The 14,512-nt window shown below is 39.6% G+C and overlaps 1 protein-coding gene across 1 annotated transcript in view; it reads left to right on the top strand.

Annotated features, from left to right (window-relative positions):
• The window catches only part of PTPRC (protein tyrosine phosphatase receptor type C), a 122,058-nt gene that overhangs the window by 43,578 nt on the left and 63,968 nt on the right, over nucleotides 1-14,512 (top strand). The window contains exons 4-8 of the mRNA XM_084636343.1: nucleotides 2-25; nucleotides 4,947-5,078; nucleotides 5,879-5,914; nucleotides 9,320-9,553; nucleotides 9,943-10,059. Coding sequence (XP_084492469.1) covers nucleotides 2-25; nucleotides 4,947-5,078; nucleotides 5,879-5,914; nucleotides 9,320-9,553; nucleotides 9,943-10,059 — 543 coding nt within the window. The remainder of the gene's footprint in view (nucleotide 1; nucleotides 26-4,946; nucleotides 5,079-5,878; nucleotides 5,915-9,319; nucleotides 9,554-9,942; nucleotides 10,060-14,512) is intronic.

A 14,512-nucleotide genomic window follows, 5' to 3' on the forward strand; every position in this document is an offset into this window, starting at 1 on the left:
GAGCAAAGCGACCCTAAAAAAAAAGGTAAGAGAACTATATTTACTTTCCTTACAGAGCTGCAACACTTCTGTATGAAACTTGCTTGTATTGTGGTTGTGTTCACTTCCAATAAGACACATACTTTGTGTGTACAAGTATTATCTTCTAGAGTGTTTAATGCCTTTACATTTAGAATAGTGAGATCACATGTGAAGTAATATGGACTGGTTTAAAAAGGAGGAACTGAATGAACCAATTTGCTTCTATCCAAATTTGTGGTTTACGTGTATTTCACTAAACATATCTCATTCACTTAGCATATTCATTTAGATTGTAAATTTTTCAGCGTGGGACTGTGTTTTTGTTATATGTTTGTAATACAAAAAATTAATAATAAAAATAATAGAATATGGTAGGTTCTGAGTTGTGTGTCCTAGTTTAAACAGAAAATGTGTTTATAATTGTTTGGTTTTGTTAATCCCAGATAGTGTTTTCACATTTATCTTATCCCACAGAATAGTTAAACTTTTACAAGAATTGCAGAAAAAGCAGACAGAATTTTTTTTTAAAAAAAGTCATCTAGGGATGGATCCAAAGCCCACTGAAGTCAGCTGAAATCTTTCCACTCAGCTCACTGGCTTGGGACCAGATCTATACAGTTTAAAAAAAACCCCAACAACCGACAGTATTATAAATATAACACAGCCCAGAATGTGGAGCCCTAGATTTTTATAGGAAACTAAAAAGGGGACCACAAAGGCTGTTTGAAACTCCTCTGTGCCAAAAGGCTAGTCCCAAAGGTCTGACCCAGTGAATCTGATTTATTTTTGATTGAGGAGGACAAACAGTCTCGTCAAACTGCATTGTTGTAATCAGTCCAGATGCAAGACTACTTCAGAACGGTGATATTTTCTCTGTTTAACTAATCACACTTAAGGATGTCCTGTCTTCCGCCATTGTATTTTTCATTATCACTCACAACAGGAAACTGAAGTCTCCCACTGTCTAGTGGCTCTTTAGTCACACCTGCACATTATACGTCACCCTCACCTGCAAGCAACTCTGAAGCGGAACATGACTCTGCAAGCATGTTCTGAGTCAAATATATACATATACATACTGGATATTCTACTGAAGTATCCATTAGCATCGCCACACAGGACTCTGTTAAAACTACATAGCTGCTGTTGCCACAGGTTATTTAAATATTGTCCTGAAAAGAGATGCTTCATCCTTCTTAAGGTCATAATCAACTCTAACTCTTCCACACAATTCAACACTACTCCTGAATTATGCAGAGTGGTTAAAGCAGAGCAACTCAAGATATTCTATGCCTCAAGAAGTATGCTGCCCCACCTGCATTCCCAATATCATTGCTGGCCAAGGACCAAAAGGAACAAGTTGAGGCCTCTAACTCAGATCCCAAAAGGACCTGTGAACTGCTGGACTAGCCTCTGACAAGAAGCTGAAAAATGAGACTCATATTTATCATGCTGTTCTTATATTGTATTAGATGAATAATTCCATGAATTCAGTCCTCTAGACAGTACTTTGCATCATGAGGCAAATTTTCAGTTGATTTACCTGGTAAAGAATGCAAGATGAAGCTGTAGGCTATTAAGCATAGTTATTTGCAAATGGCACTCAGCATATGTCATTGATATTGTGACAGGGTGGGGCCAGATGGCTACAGGAGAGTAATAGAAGTCAGATATATTAGCCCCAGGTTAAGTAGGTCCCTTTTCCCTGGGTAAGGTAACAGGGAAGGTTCCAGAACAATCAGGAACCTTCTGGAGATAATTAAGACAGACAGGCGATTACAACACCTGCAGCCAATCAAGAAGCTGCTAGAATCAATTAAGGCAGGCTAATCAGGGCACCTGGGTTTAAAAAGGCCCTCACTTCAGTTTGTGGTGCACATGTAAGGAGCTGGGAGCGAGAATGCATACTGTTGGAGGACTGAGGAGTACAAGCATTATCAGACACCAGGAGGAAGGTCCTATGGTGAGGATAAAGAAGGTTTTGGGAGGAGGCCATGGGGAAGTAGCCCAGGGAGTTGTAGCTGTCGCACAGCTGTTCCAGGAGGCACTCAAGACAGCTGCATTCCACAGGGCCCTGGGCTGGAACCTGGAATAGAGGGCAGGCCTGGGTTCCCCCCAAATCCTCCCAACTCCTGGTCAGACACAGGACGAGTTGATCTGGACTGTGGGTTCACAAAAACGTCCAAACTAAGGGCTGCTGTGAAGCTCCAAGGCGAGCAAATCCGCCAATAAGCGCAAGACCCACCAAGGTAGAGGAGGAACTTTGTCACAATATGCTTTCTACTTACCACTGAGTAAGAATTTCAGGTTCTTCATCTGGTAAGAACATTTTACCACACAGTTACATGACCATCTTATCTTTATGTGTAAATCAAGAGTTAAGAGGTCAGAGATGAGAATGAGAGAGAGGACAGGAAAACTGGGGCTGAAGGCAGAGAAACACTACAAGGAGACTGAAATAGCAGCAGAATATTCCAGTGAGAGGTACCAGTGTGCTCCATAAACATTCAGAAGATGAAAAACAGACAGTAATGTTGGACAAAAGTGGACCACTGCAAGATGCCTGATCAATCAATATTAAAAATATAGTCCAATTTTAAGTAATGATTTATTGTTAGATAAAAGATGGTTCATTTTTTTTCTTTCTCTGAAGCAATGATGACATCCAGTGGTCATTAGGTTATTTACAGGTATATATTCCATAAAGCTATTGCAAGAGATCAATTTTAGTTCCCATTTCCTATTCAAAGGGACGAAGAAAGGAGTACTGATTTCAAGCAATTTTGGGGCATATATTTATTCATAGCTTCTTTTCAAATTAGCCTAACAACCATAGAATGGATCTATTATGCTGCTGATTGTGTGGATACATATTCCATATAAAATGCTTTGTAAAATCATCAGCCTTAAAGACAAGCTGACATGGTTATTGATGTCCTGAGGCCTTAATTTTTTGTTCATCTTCATACTCTTGTTTTGTTGTGTGCTCATTGAAAAGTTATGGTCTCTGCCTGAAATGAAGGAAGAGCTATTTGTCTTCGCAACTGTCTTGATTCTCCCTGAAACTGAAAGCCTACAAAATTGTCAATTATCCACGTGGATTAAAAATTTTCTCTAATGGAAATGCATGAAAAGATATAAGGTATGTTCAGCTAAAAGTTGAAGGTCCAACTAGCTAAATCTAAAGAATATTAATCAACTGAGAATCCTGGTAAAGATTTCATATAACGGTTTGTCTGAGTGTTGGTGGTGCTTAGATCAGGAGATAAAGTAAGGATTCCTGAGTCTGTTCCAGGGCTTTGCCATTTACTGGGATATATGATCTTGTACCCACCTGTAAAATGACTGTAATAGAATTTACCAACAGAATCTGATCCTTATTGAGTTATACAAGTGTGTTAGAACTATAGACACACTAATTAGTTTTTATAATGGTTTTATACACTAGAGGATATTACAGGGTAGTGGTGACATTTATATTATTGTTTTGGAACAGTTATTAAAATTACAAGTGTAGATCTCTCTTTCTGTATGACAATGACCATTTCTTAAAACACAAGGAATCTGAACCTACAGAGGGGATGACCACCCTCAGCTACCATCAAAATCAAAGAGCTTTATCCTAATCCCATTGAAGCTAATGAGAGTCTCACTTTTGACTTCAGCAACAGCAATCAGTCCCAGTGAGAACTGAGGACACTCAACATTCACCTGCTCACTTCGTAGGTGTTTTGTACTTCTGGGTACCTTTCTTTTAGAATGCATTTTGCTGTCTTTTCCATTGGCTGTATACATAAGAAACAAAATGAAATTGTGTGTCTGCCTAAATATAAAAGCAAGAACTTCTAACATTATCTTTCCAGGAATAGCAGCCTTGCTTACATGTGACTTTATTGTCCTTGTCTGTGTATGTTATTTTAGGAAGCAATAACAAACTATTGTACTACTTTACTACAGGTGTCATTTCAACAAGCAGCGCAAATCTCACTCATGCATACTCAGACTCTTCCATGGGATCCACCAATCAGCCACACAGCAGCACTGCTGCCCTTACTTCACTCACTCCTGCTACCATCATGCATGAACCACCAGGTTTGCTGTATTCCCTTAGATGCCCCAGGCTGTCAATAGTACAGTTGCTGGAAGGAAAATAGTATAGTTTGGCAGTTAGGTTAATTCTTATTACATTAATTGCTCAACAAACTGAGAAAGTGTTTCTAAGCTGCACAATTGGTGCCAGACTTCAAGGAGCTTCTGCATTTTATCTCCAGAGTATAACATCTGATAGTTTGATCTTGCAGTCATTACTCTGGCAAAACTCCTACTGCAGTCAGTGACAGTTTTGCCGAAGTAAGAACTTCAGGAGTGGGCTCAATATAAAACTGAATAAATAAGTAATAATTGTTTCTAATTAAGAAAATAAAATTATGTTGTGCATAGTATCTAGGTACTTATGAATCTGATCTTGCAAACATCTACTATGGAGACTAGTGATTACTACCCTGAGGTGTCTCAATAGCAATAAGCACTATGCTTGGTAGTAAGTGTTAGCAGAATTGAGCCCTGTGGTAAGAAATAAGAATGAGAATTGTGGTCTTCCCTAGTTTGAATAGTGGGCTAAATCCTGAAATCTTCATTCAGGCAAAACTGCCATTCACTTCATAAGGGGTTTGTCTGAGTAGTGACTGTGAGTATATTCAGCCCAATATATTTTAGGAGTATTTAACCTGTAGAAGTTTAATATTATTTTAAATTATACTAAGAGACTCCTGTTTTGTTTTTTTAAATGCAAATACTAACACAACCTCAGTTGCAGCTCCATTTTAGGATAGGATAATAAAAAGAAAGCACAGGTACCATTTATGATAAGACCGCACAATGGACTGACTTTCTGACATTAATTTGTTCTGTTTATTTCCTTGCAGATTATTCCCATATGACATCCTTGCACATTTCACCATCCACGAGCCTTACTCCAACCAGCACTACAGCAAACATGCCTGAGTCTTCCTCAGACACCTCACATTCCATGACAACTGCTTCACCTCCAAAAAATGGTGACAAACTTGCACACAGTAATAGCAATCGTAACAGATCATGCATGAGAACTGTGTTAGCCACTGAAGTAACTTTATCTTTGAAACCTTAACAAATATTTTTTATCACAGATACAACTGAAGAAACTGCATGAAACTAAAGTCTCTTAGGAAGCTTATTACTGTTAATTTAATGATTAAATTATGTTTATTTCCTGACAATCATGAACAGAAAATATTACTTGCTTTTTCTTGGTAAAAAACAATGGTGAAGCCCAACCTTGCACTTCTTACATGCTTAGGGTAATTAAGTCACAATGGTTTGATTCTTTTTGTTTAACGACAGTCAAAACTGAGACACTTCACCATCATCATGGCAATTCCCAAAGTGACATGGCCTTCTTGCAAATGACACCTGCATCACTGAAACCTTGCAAAAGGGCCATTCCAATCAAGATACTTACTGACCCCTTATTCTGGCTATAAAGGAGACTGATGTAGCTCCCCATGTAGATTTGCATACCATACCTATATGAAAAATAATGCAACTTGCTTGTGTAGAACTACAGTTGTGAAACATGTATAATGAGCAGTCTAATTTGCAATCAACCATACAAAGGGAAATAATGAAATGCACACTAACTATACTTTAAGGTTGAAGACAGAAATATGAGTTAATCAAAGTACAACTATTTTAACACGTAAAGGCTAAACATTATTTTGAAATAAATGTTTGGTGATATAAGTACAAACACATTAACCATCCATCCCAAAAATTATTAATGGAATGTTGTCGTCTTATTTTCCCCCTGTTCTTACAGATACGACTGCAGTAACGACTTCTCCTATAAAGTGTGGTAAGTTATGTTTAATAAAGGTGAAGTGCAACTTTTAAAATCAGAAATAACACCCTCCCACCTCACTGTGATCAACTAAATGCCCAAACAAACCAATCAGCAGGTACTTAAGCATTTTATTTTGTTTTATGGTCTTTTTTACTGTTTTGGAGGGGTAGTCTGCAGGTCTTCAGAATTTTTTGGACTGCTTTTGCCCAATTCTCAAGCTGCTCAGACAACCCACTATGCACTCATCTGGTGAAGTAGTAACAGAGCTCTCCAGTGCTACAGCATATTGTCTGCCTCTGGGAGAAAAATGTCTGGTTTGTTCAGTACTAAGGTGCTCTCTAAGATTCACTCTTTAATAATCTAATTTTATAACCTGTGAGAGACAAAAGAAGAAAACAGGCTTTAGAGAATAACTGATAAAACTAGTCTTATCTGTCTTCCCCAGCCCATAGGCAGAGCATGCTGGAGTGGAAGGTGAATTGGAGACCGGACAGCATGCTCAGCCAGGGAATTGTGCAGTAATACAATAGTTTCCAGATTATGTTATAACAGGGCTTCCCCTTACCTGGGTAGATGGGATAAAATCATTACAACCACGGTAAAGAGTTGTATGACAGCCATGATCTGTTCATCTCATATCTATTTAGATTTTTATACAATGTCCTTCATCATGGTCTCTGAATGCCTCACAAAATTCATAAAATAAACTTAAGTTGATCTCTACATGACTCTCTACTTCCCCAGTCTGAAGAGACCACATTTTTTTAAATATGTGATTTTGGTGATGTTACTGAGAGAAGTCTATATTGAAGAAGTGGATTTTATATTTTGTTCTGAGGGCCCAGGGGACCACAACAGTCCATGTATAATATATGGAGTGTTTTACGGGTTACATGATTTTTAGCCATCAGAAAATATCTTCAAGTATTAATTGCTATTTATTTCTTTTAAATTATCATATTAAAACTGTCAATTAAATTGACCAGAGAGGGTGCTTCATTTGTTTCTTGGAGCCCCAAAGAGCATTTACTCCCCATCCTAGGATCCTTGTACTATGGAGAAACTATGTCTCTGAAGAGAGCTGAACTTGTCTGCTTGTAAATGCTGCAAAAATGGCTACAGTAGTGTAGGGTGTTCACTTTTTGTAGGGAGACAAGTGTGCTGTCACCACTCTGCCTCTCCAGAGACACCTTTTTCTGTCTCCAATACACCATCCTTTGGATACCTCTCAGTCTTGTTACATTACCATGCTACCTCCCAGTTCACACAATGTCCTGATATACCCTAACCAATACGTGTGCCAGCTTCCAACTCAACCATCACTCTGTTGCTTTTTATCTACTCTTAGACTCCTGTCTAGCCTGTGTGTGTAATGATTCTGGTATATCTTGTACAGTCACGATGGATGGCCGAGTAGAATTTATTCACACCTATTTGTTAGCTAGTCACTTTGTAATGTATAATATCAATACACATATTAGTTGGTATTGTAACGGATGGACAGATTGTGCCCCCTCCCCCAATCAAAAAAGAAAGAGGAGTCTTTCTATGCACAGATCTCCCCACCCACATAAGAAAGAGCATCAGGGCCCTCCATGTTAACATGCCCATTTCCCCCCAGACCATGTGGAAAACTTTGTGTCAATACAAGCGGACAATCTGAGACTAGATAGGATGGGAGGAGGCTCATTGTCTCCCACCTGTCCCATGGAACTCAGGGTAGAAATGTAATGCAGTGCCCAGCTTATTTACTTTTTATACGCTCCCTGGCTCCACTAGAGATCTCCCTACATGGGTGAGGCTGGGGCAAGTTGCTGGCTGCAGAAGTCCAAGTAGGGTGGTTCCACTGGAACTACAATTCCAGAGGACAGTACTGGGGTGCAGGGCCTTAGTGCAAATCACCCTGATTTCCTATGGATCCCCCAGAATCCGTGGGGTTAGAGAGCTGGACCCACAATCTGTTCTGATGGGGAATGGCATCTCCCCAAGCAATTTGTGCATTTTCTACAATATTTACTCCGTCCTGTGGATTTTTCCACAGAAAGGGACAATCTAGCCCACTTAAAAAGAGCATGTAACTGGGTACACTCACCATTGTGCTGGCTCTTGGTGGCCACATATGGGGATTAGCTCCATTCAGGTCTGATGCCCCCCCTTCTGACAATTGTTCACACTGCATCCCCCCTCACTTTCCAAGACTCGCAGAACTTCATCTTCGTGACTCAGTGCTCTGACCAGATCACTGCATAGTCCTCTCCTTTTGGGGTATCAAAGTGCCATTAGATTACCTATCTGCATGCCATTCCAGACAATCTTCTGGTCCAAGGCTAGTCCTGTGCCACTTTCCCAGCATCTGGTAGGGAAACCCAGGGCCATGTACTAATCTGTGGTCGAGCCCAGGGAACCTATGTCTAGCAGCTATGGTCTGCTTGCTCCCTGACCATGTTGCTATTTCCCTGGACTGCTTTGTATTTCCCTTCTCTATCTTCTGCACCCTTAGGTTTACCGGTCCAAACTCCCTCCTCCTGGAGACTAACTGTAAACTACTTCCCCTCTCTGACTTCTTGCCAAGCTCTGTAGCCCAAACAAACCTCCTTTCTTCCAGAGAGTGATTGCAACCCCACTCTGTTCTTAGCTTGCTGGCTTTATACAAGCTCAGTCTGCCCTTGCCCAGTTAGGCTTCATCATCAATTCACCATTATTAGTCCCTGGCTTTCCTCCAGCTTTCCTCCTATCAGGTTGATTGGCCTAACTTAACCTGCTTTGTCTTGTGTGGGGTGGAGGCCTCGTCACAAACCATTTTTGATAACATGTCTATACCCTGATGGGGGAGGTAAAAGGACATTTCTACAGGCATGTCTACACTTAAAATGCTAAAGCAGCACAGCTGCCCTTCTGCAGCTGTGCTGCTGTAACACTTCTGTGTAGACACTACCTACACTGATGGGAGGGGTTCTCTTGTTGGCGAAGGTAATCTACCTCCCCAAGAGGCGATAACTAGGTCAATGGAAGAATTCTTCAGTCAACCTAGTGCTGTTTACACCAGGGGTTAGGTTGGTATAGTTATGTCTCTCAGGGGTGTGGATTTTTCACACCCCTGAGAGAGGTAGCTTTACCAATGTAAATTCCGAGTGCAGACCAGGCCTAAGTTTCATATACTTCCTCATATCATTTTTTCTGAGATCTTTAAAGAATGGAGTGTGCTGGAGTTTGGACAAATGAATCCTTCATTGGTGTTTCCAAATCAGTTATATAAATACCATAAAACAATGAGTTGAAATGATTTTATTTATTATAATTTATGCTACCTATATCATAAAGTGAGGAGGTGACCAGTACCAAAATTAAAATTCAAGTGTAAGAATGAAAAATTGTTTTTTTAAGTGTGGCGTTTAAAATTTTTTTGTCTTCTTTTAGACAACATTACTCTTGAAGTTGTGCGTTACAGCTACACTGAGAACCACATCAGTGCAAAAGTGAAAGTTTGGAAATGCAACAAAAATATAACTTCATTCACTCTTAAATGTACTAATTGTACTAATTGTACTATAAAAAATGACACTATCGAAGGACTTCAGGAATGTCAAACATATGACATTGAAATAGAAGTTAATGGTTCTACCCATTCATATCCAATTCATGTCCCACCTGGTAAGTACAGTTTTTATTCATGATATACGGGTTTATTCAGCAAAATCATAATTAAATTGTTTGTGAGGAAGAGGGAGAGAGCAGTCACCATATATGCTCCCATACTGCCTTGTGCAGCTATGAAAACTGGGTCACAATTTGCACAGAGAATTCCACTGGTTATCAGATGTTTAAAGCTGAGTTGCCAAACTTTTTTTAGTAACTCACCATAATGCCTTGTTACACATGATTTTACTCACCTTAATACAAACTTGTGGTTCCCCCGCTCCACAAACACATTTGTATTAATAATCAAACATAATGTTATACAGGAATACTGAGAATAAATACCTTCAAAAGCATGTTAAAATAAAATCTGAATATGTTGCATTATGTCTTCATCATTACAGACGAAAAAAGATACAACTTTACGATTGAAGTAATAAATGACAGCTCTTTGAGTTTAAGGTGGACTAGAAACGACCCGCCTAAATGTAATTTGACCTACTTCTATGCCTGTTCTGAAAGTAGGTACTATTTATTACCTTTTTAAACCATGGTTTTAATTGCATGTTTCTTTGCCTCATGGCATATACTTTAAGCTGATCTTCCTGATTTAAAGGAATGTTGAACAATAGAGCATAATTTTTACCTTCAGTGAGTGAATAAATATGCTAAGATATCATGAAATCCCTGATAGCGAGAGAGACACAAGGGAGGAGTCCTTGTGGCACCTCAGACACACACAAATTTATTTGGGTATAAACTTTCGTGGGCTAAAACCCACTTTCATCAGACTACCCCTCTGAAACAAGGGAGATAGGCATATATTGTATATAACGTAAGAAAAATATTCCTAATAGAATGTTGGGAATCATTAAGAAAAGGATAGATAATAAGACAGAAAATATCATATTGCCTCTATATAAAGCCATGGTTCACCCACATCTTGAATACTCTGTGCAGACGTGGTCAGCTCATCTCAAAAAAGATGTATTGGAATTGGAAAAGGTACAGAAAAGCGCAACAAAACTGATTAGGAATCTGGAACAGCTTCCACATGAGAAGAGATTAATAAGACTTGGACTTTTCAACTTGGAAAAAAGATGACTAAGAGGCGGTATGATAGAGGTCTATAAAATGGGAAATGACTGCCTAGGAAGGAGTACTGTGGATAGGGATCTGGGGGTCATAGTGGATCATAAGCTAAATATGAGTCAACAGTGTAATGCTGTTGTAAAAAAAGCAAACATCATTCTGGAATGTATTAGCAGGAGTATTGTAAGCAAGACACGAGAAGTAATTCTTCTGCTCTACTTCACACTGATGAGGCCTCAACTGGAGTACTGTGTCCAGTTCTGGGTGCTACATTTCAGGAAAGATGTGGAAAAATTGGAGAAAGTCCAGAGAAGAGCAACAAAAATGATTAAAGGTCTAGAAAACATGACCTATGAGGGAAGATTGAAAAAAAATGGGTTTGTTTAGTCTGGAGAAGAGAAGACTGAGAGGGGACATGATAACAGTTTTCAAGTACATAAAAGGTTGTTACAAGGAGGAGGGAGAAAAATTGTTCTTCCTATCCTCTGAGGATAGCACAAGAAGCAATGGGCTTTAATTGCAGCAAAGGCGGTTTAGGTTGGACATTAGGAAAAATTTCTTAACTGTCAGAGTGGTTAAGCGTTGGAATTAATTGCCTAGGGAGGTTGTAGAATCTCCATCGTTGGGGATTTTTAAGAGCAGGTTGGACAAACACCTTTCAGGGATGGTCTAGATAATACTTAGTCCTGCCTTGAGTGCAGGGGACTGGACTAGATGACCTCTCGAGGTCCCTTCCAGTTCTATGATTCTATGAAAATCATGACTGGTGTGGAGAAAGTAAATAAGGAAGTGTTATTTACTCCTTCTCATAACACAAGAACTAGGGGCCACCAAATGAAATTAATAGGCAGCAGGTTTAAAACAAACAAAAGGAAATATTTCTTCACACAACGCACAGTCAACCTGTGGAACTCCTTGCCAGAGGATGTTGTAAAGGCCAAGACTATAACAGGGTTCAAAAAAGAACCAAGATAGACTCATAGATATTAAGGTCTGAAGGGACCATAATGATCATCTAGTCTGACCTCCTGCACAATGCAGGCCACAGAATCTCACCTACCCACTCCTGCAATAAACCTCTCACCTATGTCTGAACTATTGAAGTCCTCAAATCATGGTTTAAAGACTTCAAGGTGCAGAGAATCCTCCAGCAAGTGACCCGTGCCCCATGCTACAGAGGAAGGCAAAAAACCCACAGGGCCTCTTCCAATCTGCCTTGGAGGAAAATTCCTTCCCGACCCCAAATATGGCGATCAGCTGAACCCTGAGCATATGGGCAAGATTCACCAGCCAAATACCCAGGAAAGAATTCTCTGTAGTAACTCAGATCCCACCCCATCGGGCCTATTTACCATGAATAGTTAAAGATCAATTAATTGCCAAAATCATGTTATCCCATCATACCATCTCCTCCATAAACTTATCAAGTTTAATCTTGAAGCCAGATAGGTCTTTTGCCCCCACTGCTTCCCTTGGAAGGCTATTCCAGAACTTCATTCCTCTGATGGTTAGAAACCTTCATCTAATTTCAAGTCTAAACTTCCCGATGGCCAGTTTATATCCATTTGTTCTTGTGTCCACATTGGTACTGAGCTTAAATAATTCCTCTCCCTCTCCGGTATTTATCCCTCTGATATATTTATAGAGAGCAATCATATCTCCTCTCAACCTTCTTTTGGTTAGGCTAAACAAGCCAAGCTTCTTGAGTCTCCTTTCATAAGACAGGTTTTCCATTCCTCAGATCATCCTTGTAGCCCTTCTCTGTACCTGTTCCAGTTTGAATTCATCCTTCTTAAACATGGGAGACCAGAACTGCATGCAGTATTCCAGGTGAGGTCTCACCAATGCCTTGTATAATGGTACTAACACCTCCTTATCTCTACTGGAAATACCTTGCCTGATCATCCCAAGACCACATTAGCTTTTTTCACGGCCATATCATATTGGCGGCTCATAGTCATCCTGTGGCTAACCAATACTCCAAGGTCCTTCTCCTCCTCTATTACTTCTAATTAATGCGTCCCCAGCTTATAACTAAAATTCTTGTTATTAATCCCTAAATGCATGACCTTACACTTCTCACTATTAAATTTCATCCTATTACTAATACTCCAGTTTACAAGGTCATTCAGATCCTCCTGTATGATATCCCGGTCCTTCTCTAAATTGGCAATACCTCCCAGCTTTGTATCATCTACAAACTTTGTTAGCATACTCCCACTTTTTGTGCCAAGGTCAGTAATAAAAAGATTAAATAAGATTGATCCGAAAACTGATCCCTGAGGGACTTCACTGGTAACCTCCCTCCAGCCTGACAGTTCACCTTTCAGTATTACCCACTGTAGTCTCCCTTTTAACCAATTCCTTATCCACCTTTCCATTTTCATATTGATCCCCATCTTTTCCAATTTAACTAATCATTCCCCATGTGGCACGGTATCAAACGCCTTACTGAAATCTAGGTAAATTAGATCCACTGCGTTTCCTTTGTCTAAAAAATCTGTTATTTTCTCAAAGAAGGAGATCAGGTTGGTTTGGCACAATTTACCTTTTGTAAAACCATGTTGTATTTTGTCCCATTTACCATTGACCTCAATGTCCTTAACTACTTTCTCCTTCAAAAATTTTCCAAGACCTTGCATACTACAGATGTCAAACTAACAGGCCTGTAGATACCCGGATCACCTTTTTTCCCTTCCTTAAAAATAGGAACTATGTTAGCAATTCTCCAATCATATGGTACAACCCCTGAGTTTACAGATTCATTAAAAATTCTTGCTAATGGGCTTGCAATTTCGGGTGCCAATTCCTTTAATATTCTTGGATGAAGATTATCTGGGCCCCCTGATTTAGTCCCATTAAGCTGTTTGAGTTTCGCTTCTACCTCAGATATGGTAATATCTACCTCCATATCCTCATTCCCATTTGTCATGCTACCATTATCTCTAAGATCCTTATGAGCCTTATTAAAGACTGAGGCAAAGTATTTGTTTAGATATTGGGCCATGCCTAGATTATCCTTAACCTCCACTCCATCCTCAGTGTTTAGCGATCCCACTTCTTCTTTCTTTGTTTTCTTCTTATTTATATGGCTATAGAACCTTTTACTATTGGTTTTAATTCCCTTTGCAAGGTTCAACTCTACTTGACTGTTAGCCTTTCTCACTTTATCCCTACATGTTCTGAGCTCAATATAGTAGCTTTCCTTGCTGATCCCTCCCATCTTCCACTCCCTGTATGCTTTCTGCTTTTTCTTAATCACCGCTCTGAGATGCTTGCTCATTCAGCTTGGTCGACAACTCCTGCCTATGAATTTTTTCCCCTTTCTTGGGATGCAGGCTTCTGATAGCTTCTGCAGCTTTGACTTGAAGTAATCCCAGGCCTCCTCTGCCTTTAGATCCATAAATTTTTCAGTCTAATCCACTACCCTAACTAATTTCCTTAATTTTTGAAAGTCAGCTCTTTTGAAATCAAAAACCCTAGTCGCAGATTTATTTTTGTTTATCCTTCCATTCAGTTTGAACTTAATTAGCTCATGATCACTTGAACCAAGATTGTCCCCTGCAACCATTTCTCCTATGAGATCCTCACGAAAACCAAATCTAAAATGGCATCCCCTCTAGCCGGTTCAGCAACTACTTGATGAAGGAATCCATCAGCTATCGCATCTAGGAAAATCTGAGCCCTATTATTATTACTAGCACTCGTCCTCCAGTCTATATGTGGGAAGTTAAAGTCTCCCATGATCGCGCAGTTTCCATTAGTATTTACTTCATTAAAAACATTAAAGAGGGCTCTATCCATATCCAAATTAGATCCTGGCGGTCCATAGCACACCCCAAGCACTATCCCAGGGGAGGCTCTAGTAGTTTTCTTCCCTAG

Source organism: Lepidochelys olivacea, assembly GCF_965140295.1.
Source record: "Lepidochelys olivacea isolate rLepOli2 genome assembly, chromosome: 8".
Taxonomy (NCBI): Eukaryota; Metazoa; Chordata; order Testudines; family Cheloniidae; genus Lepidochelys; species Lepidochelys olivacea.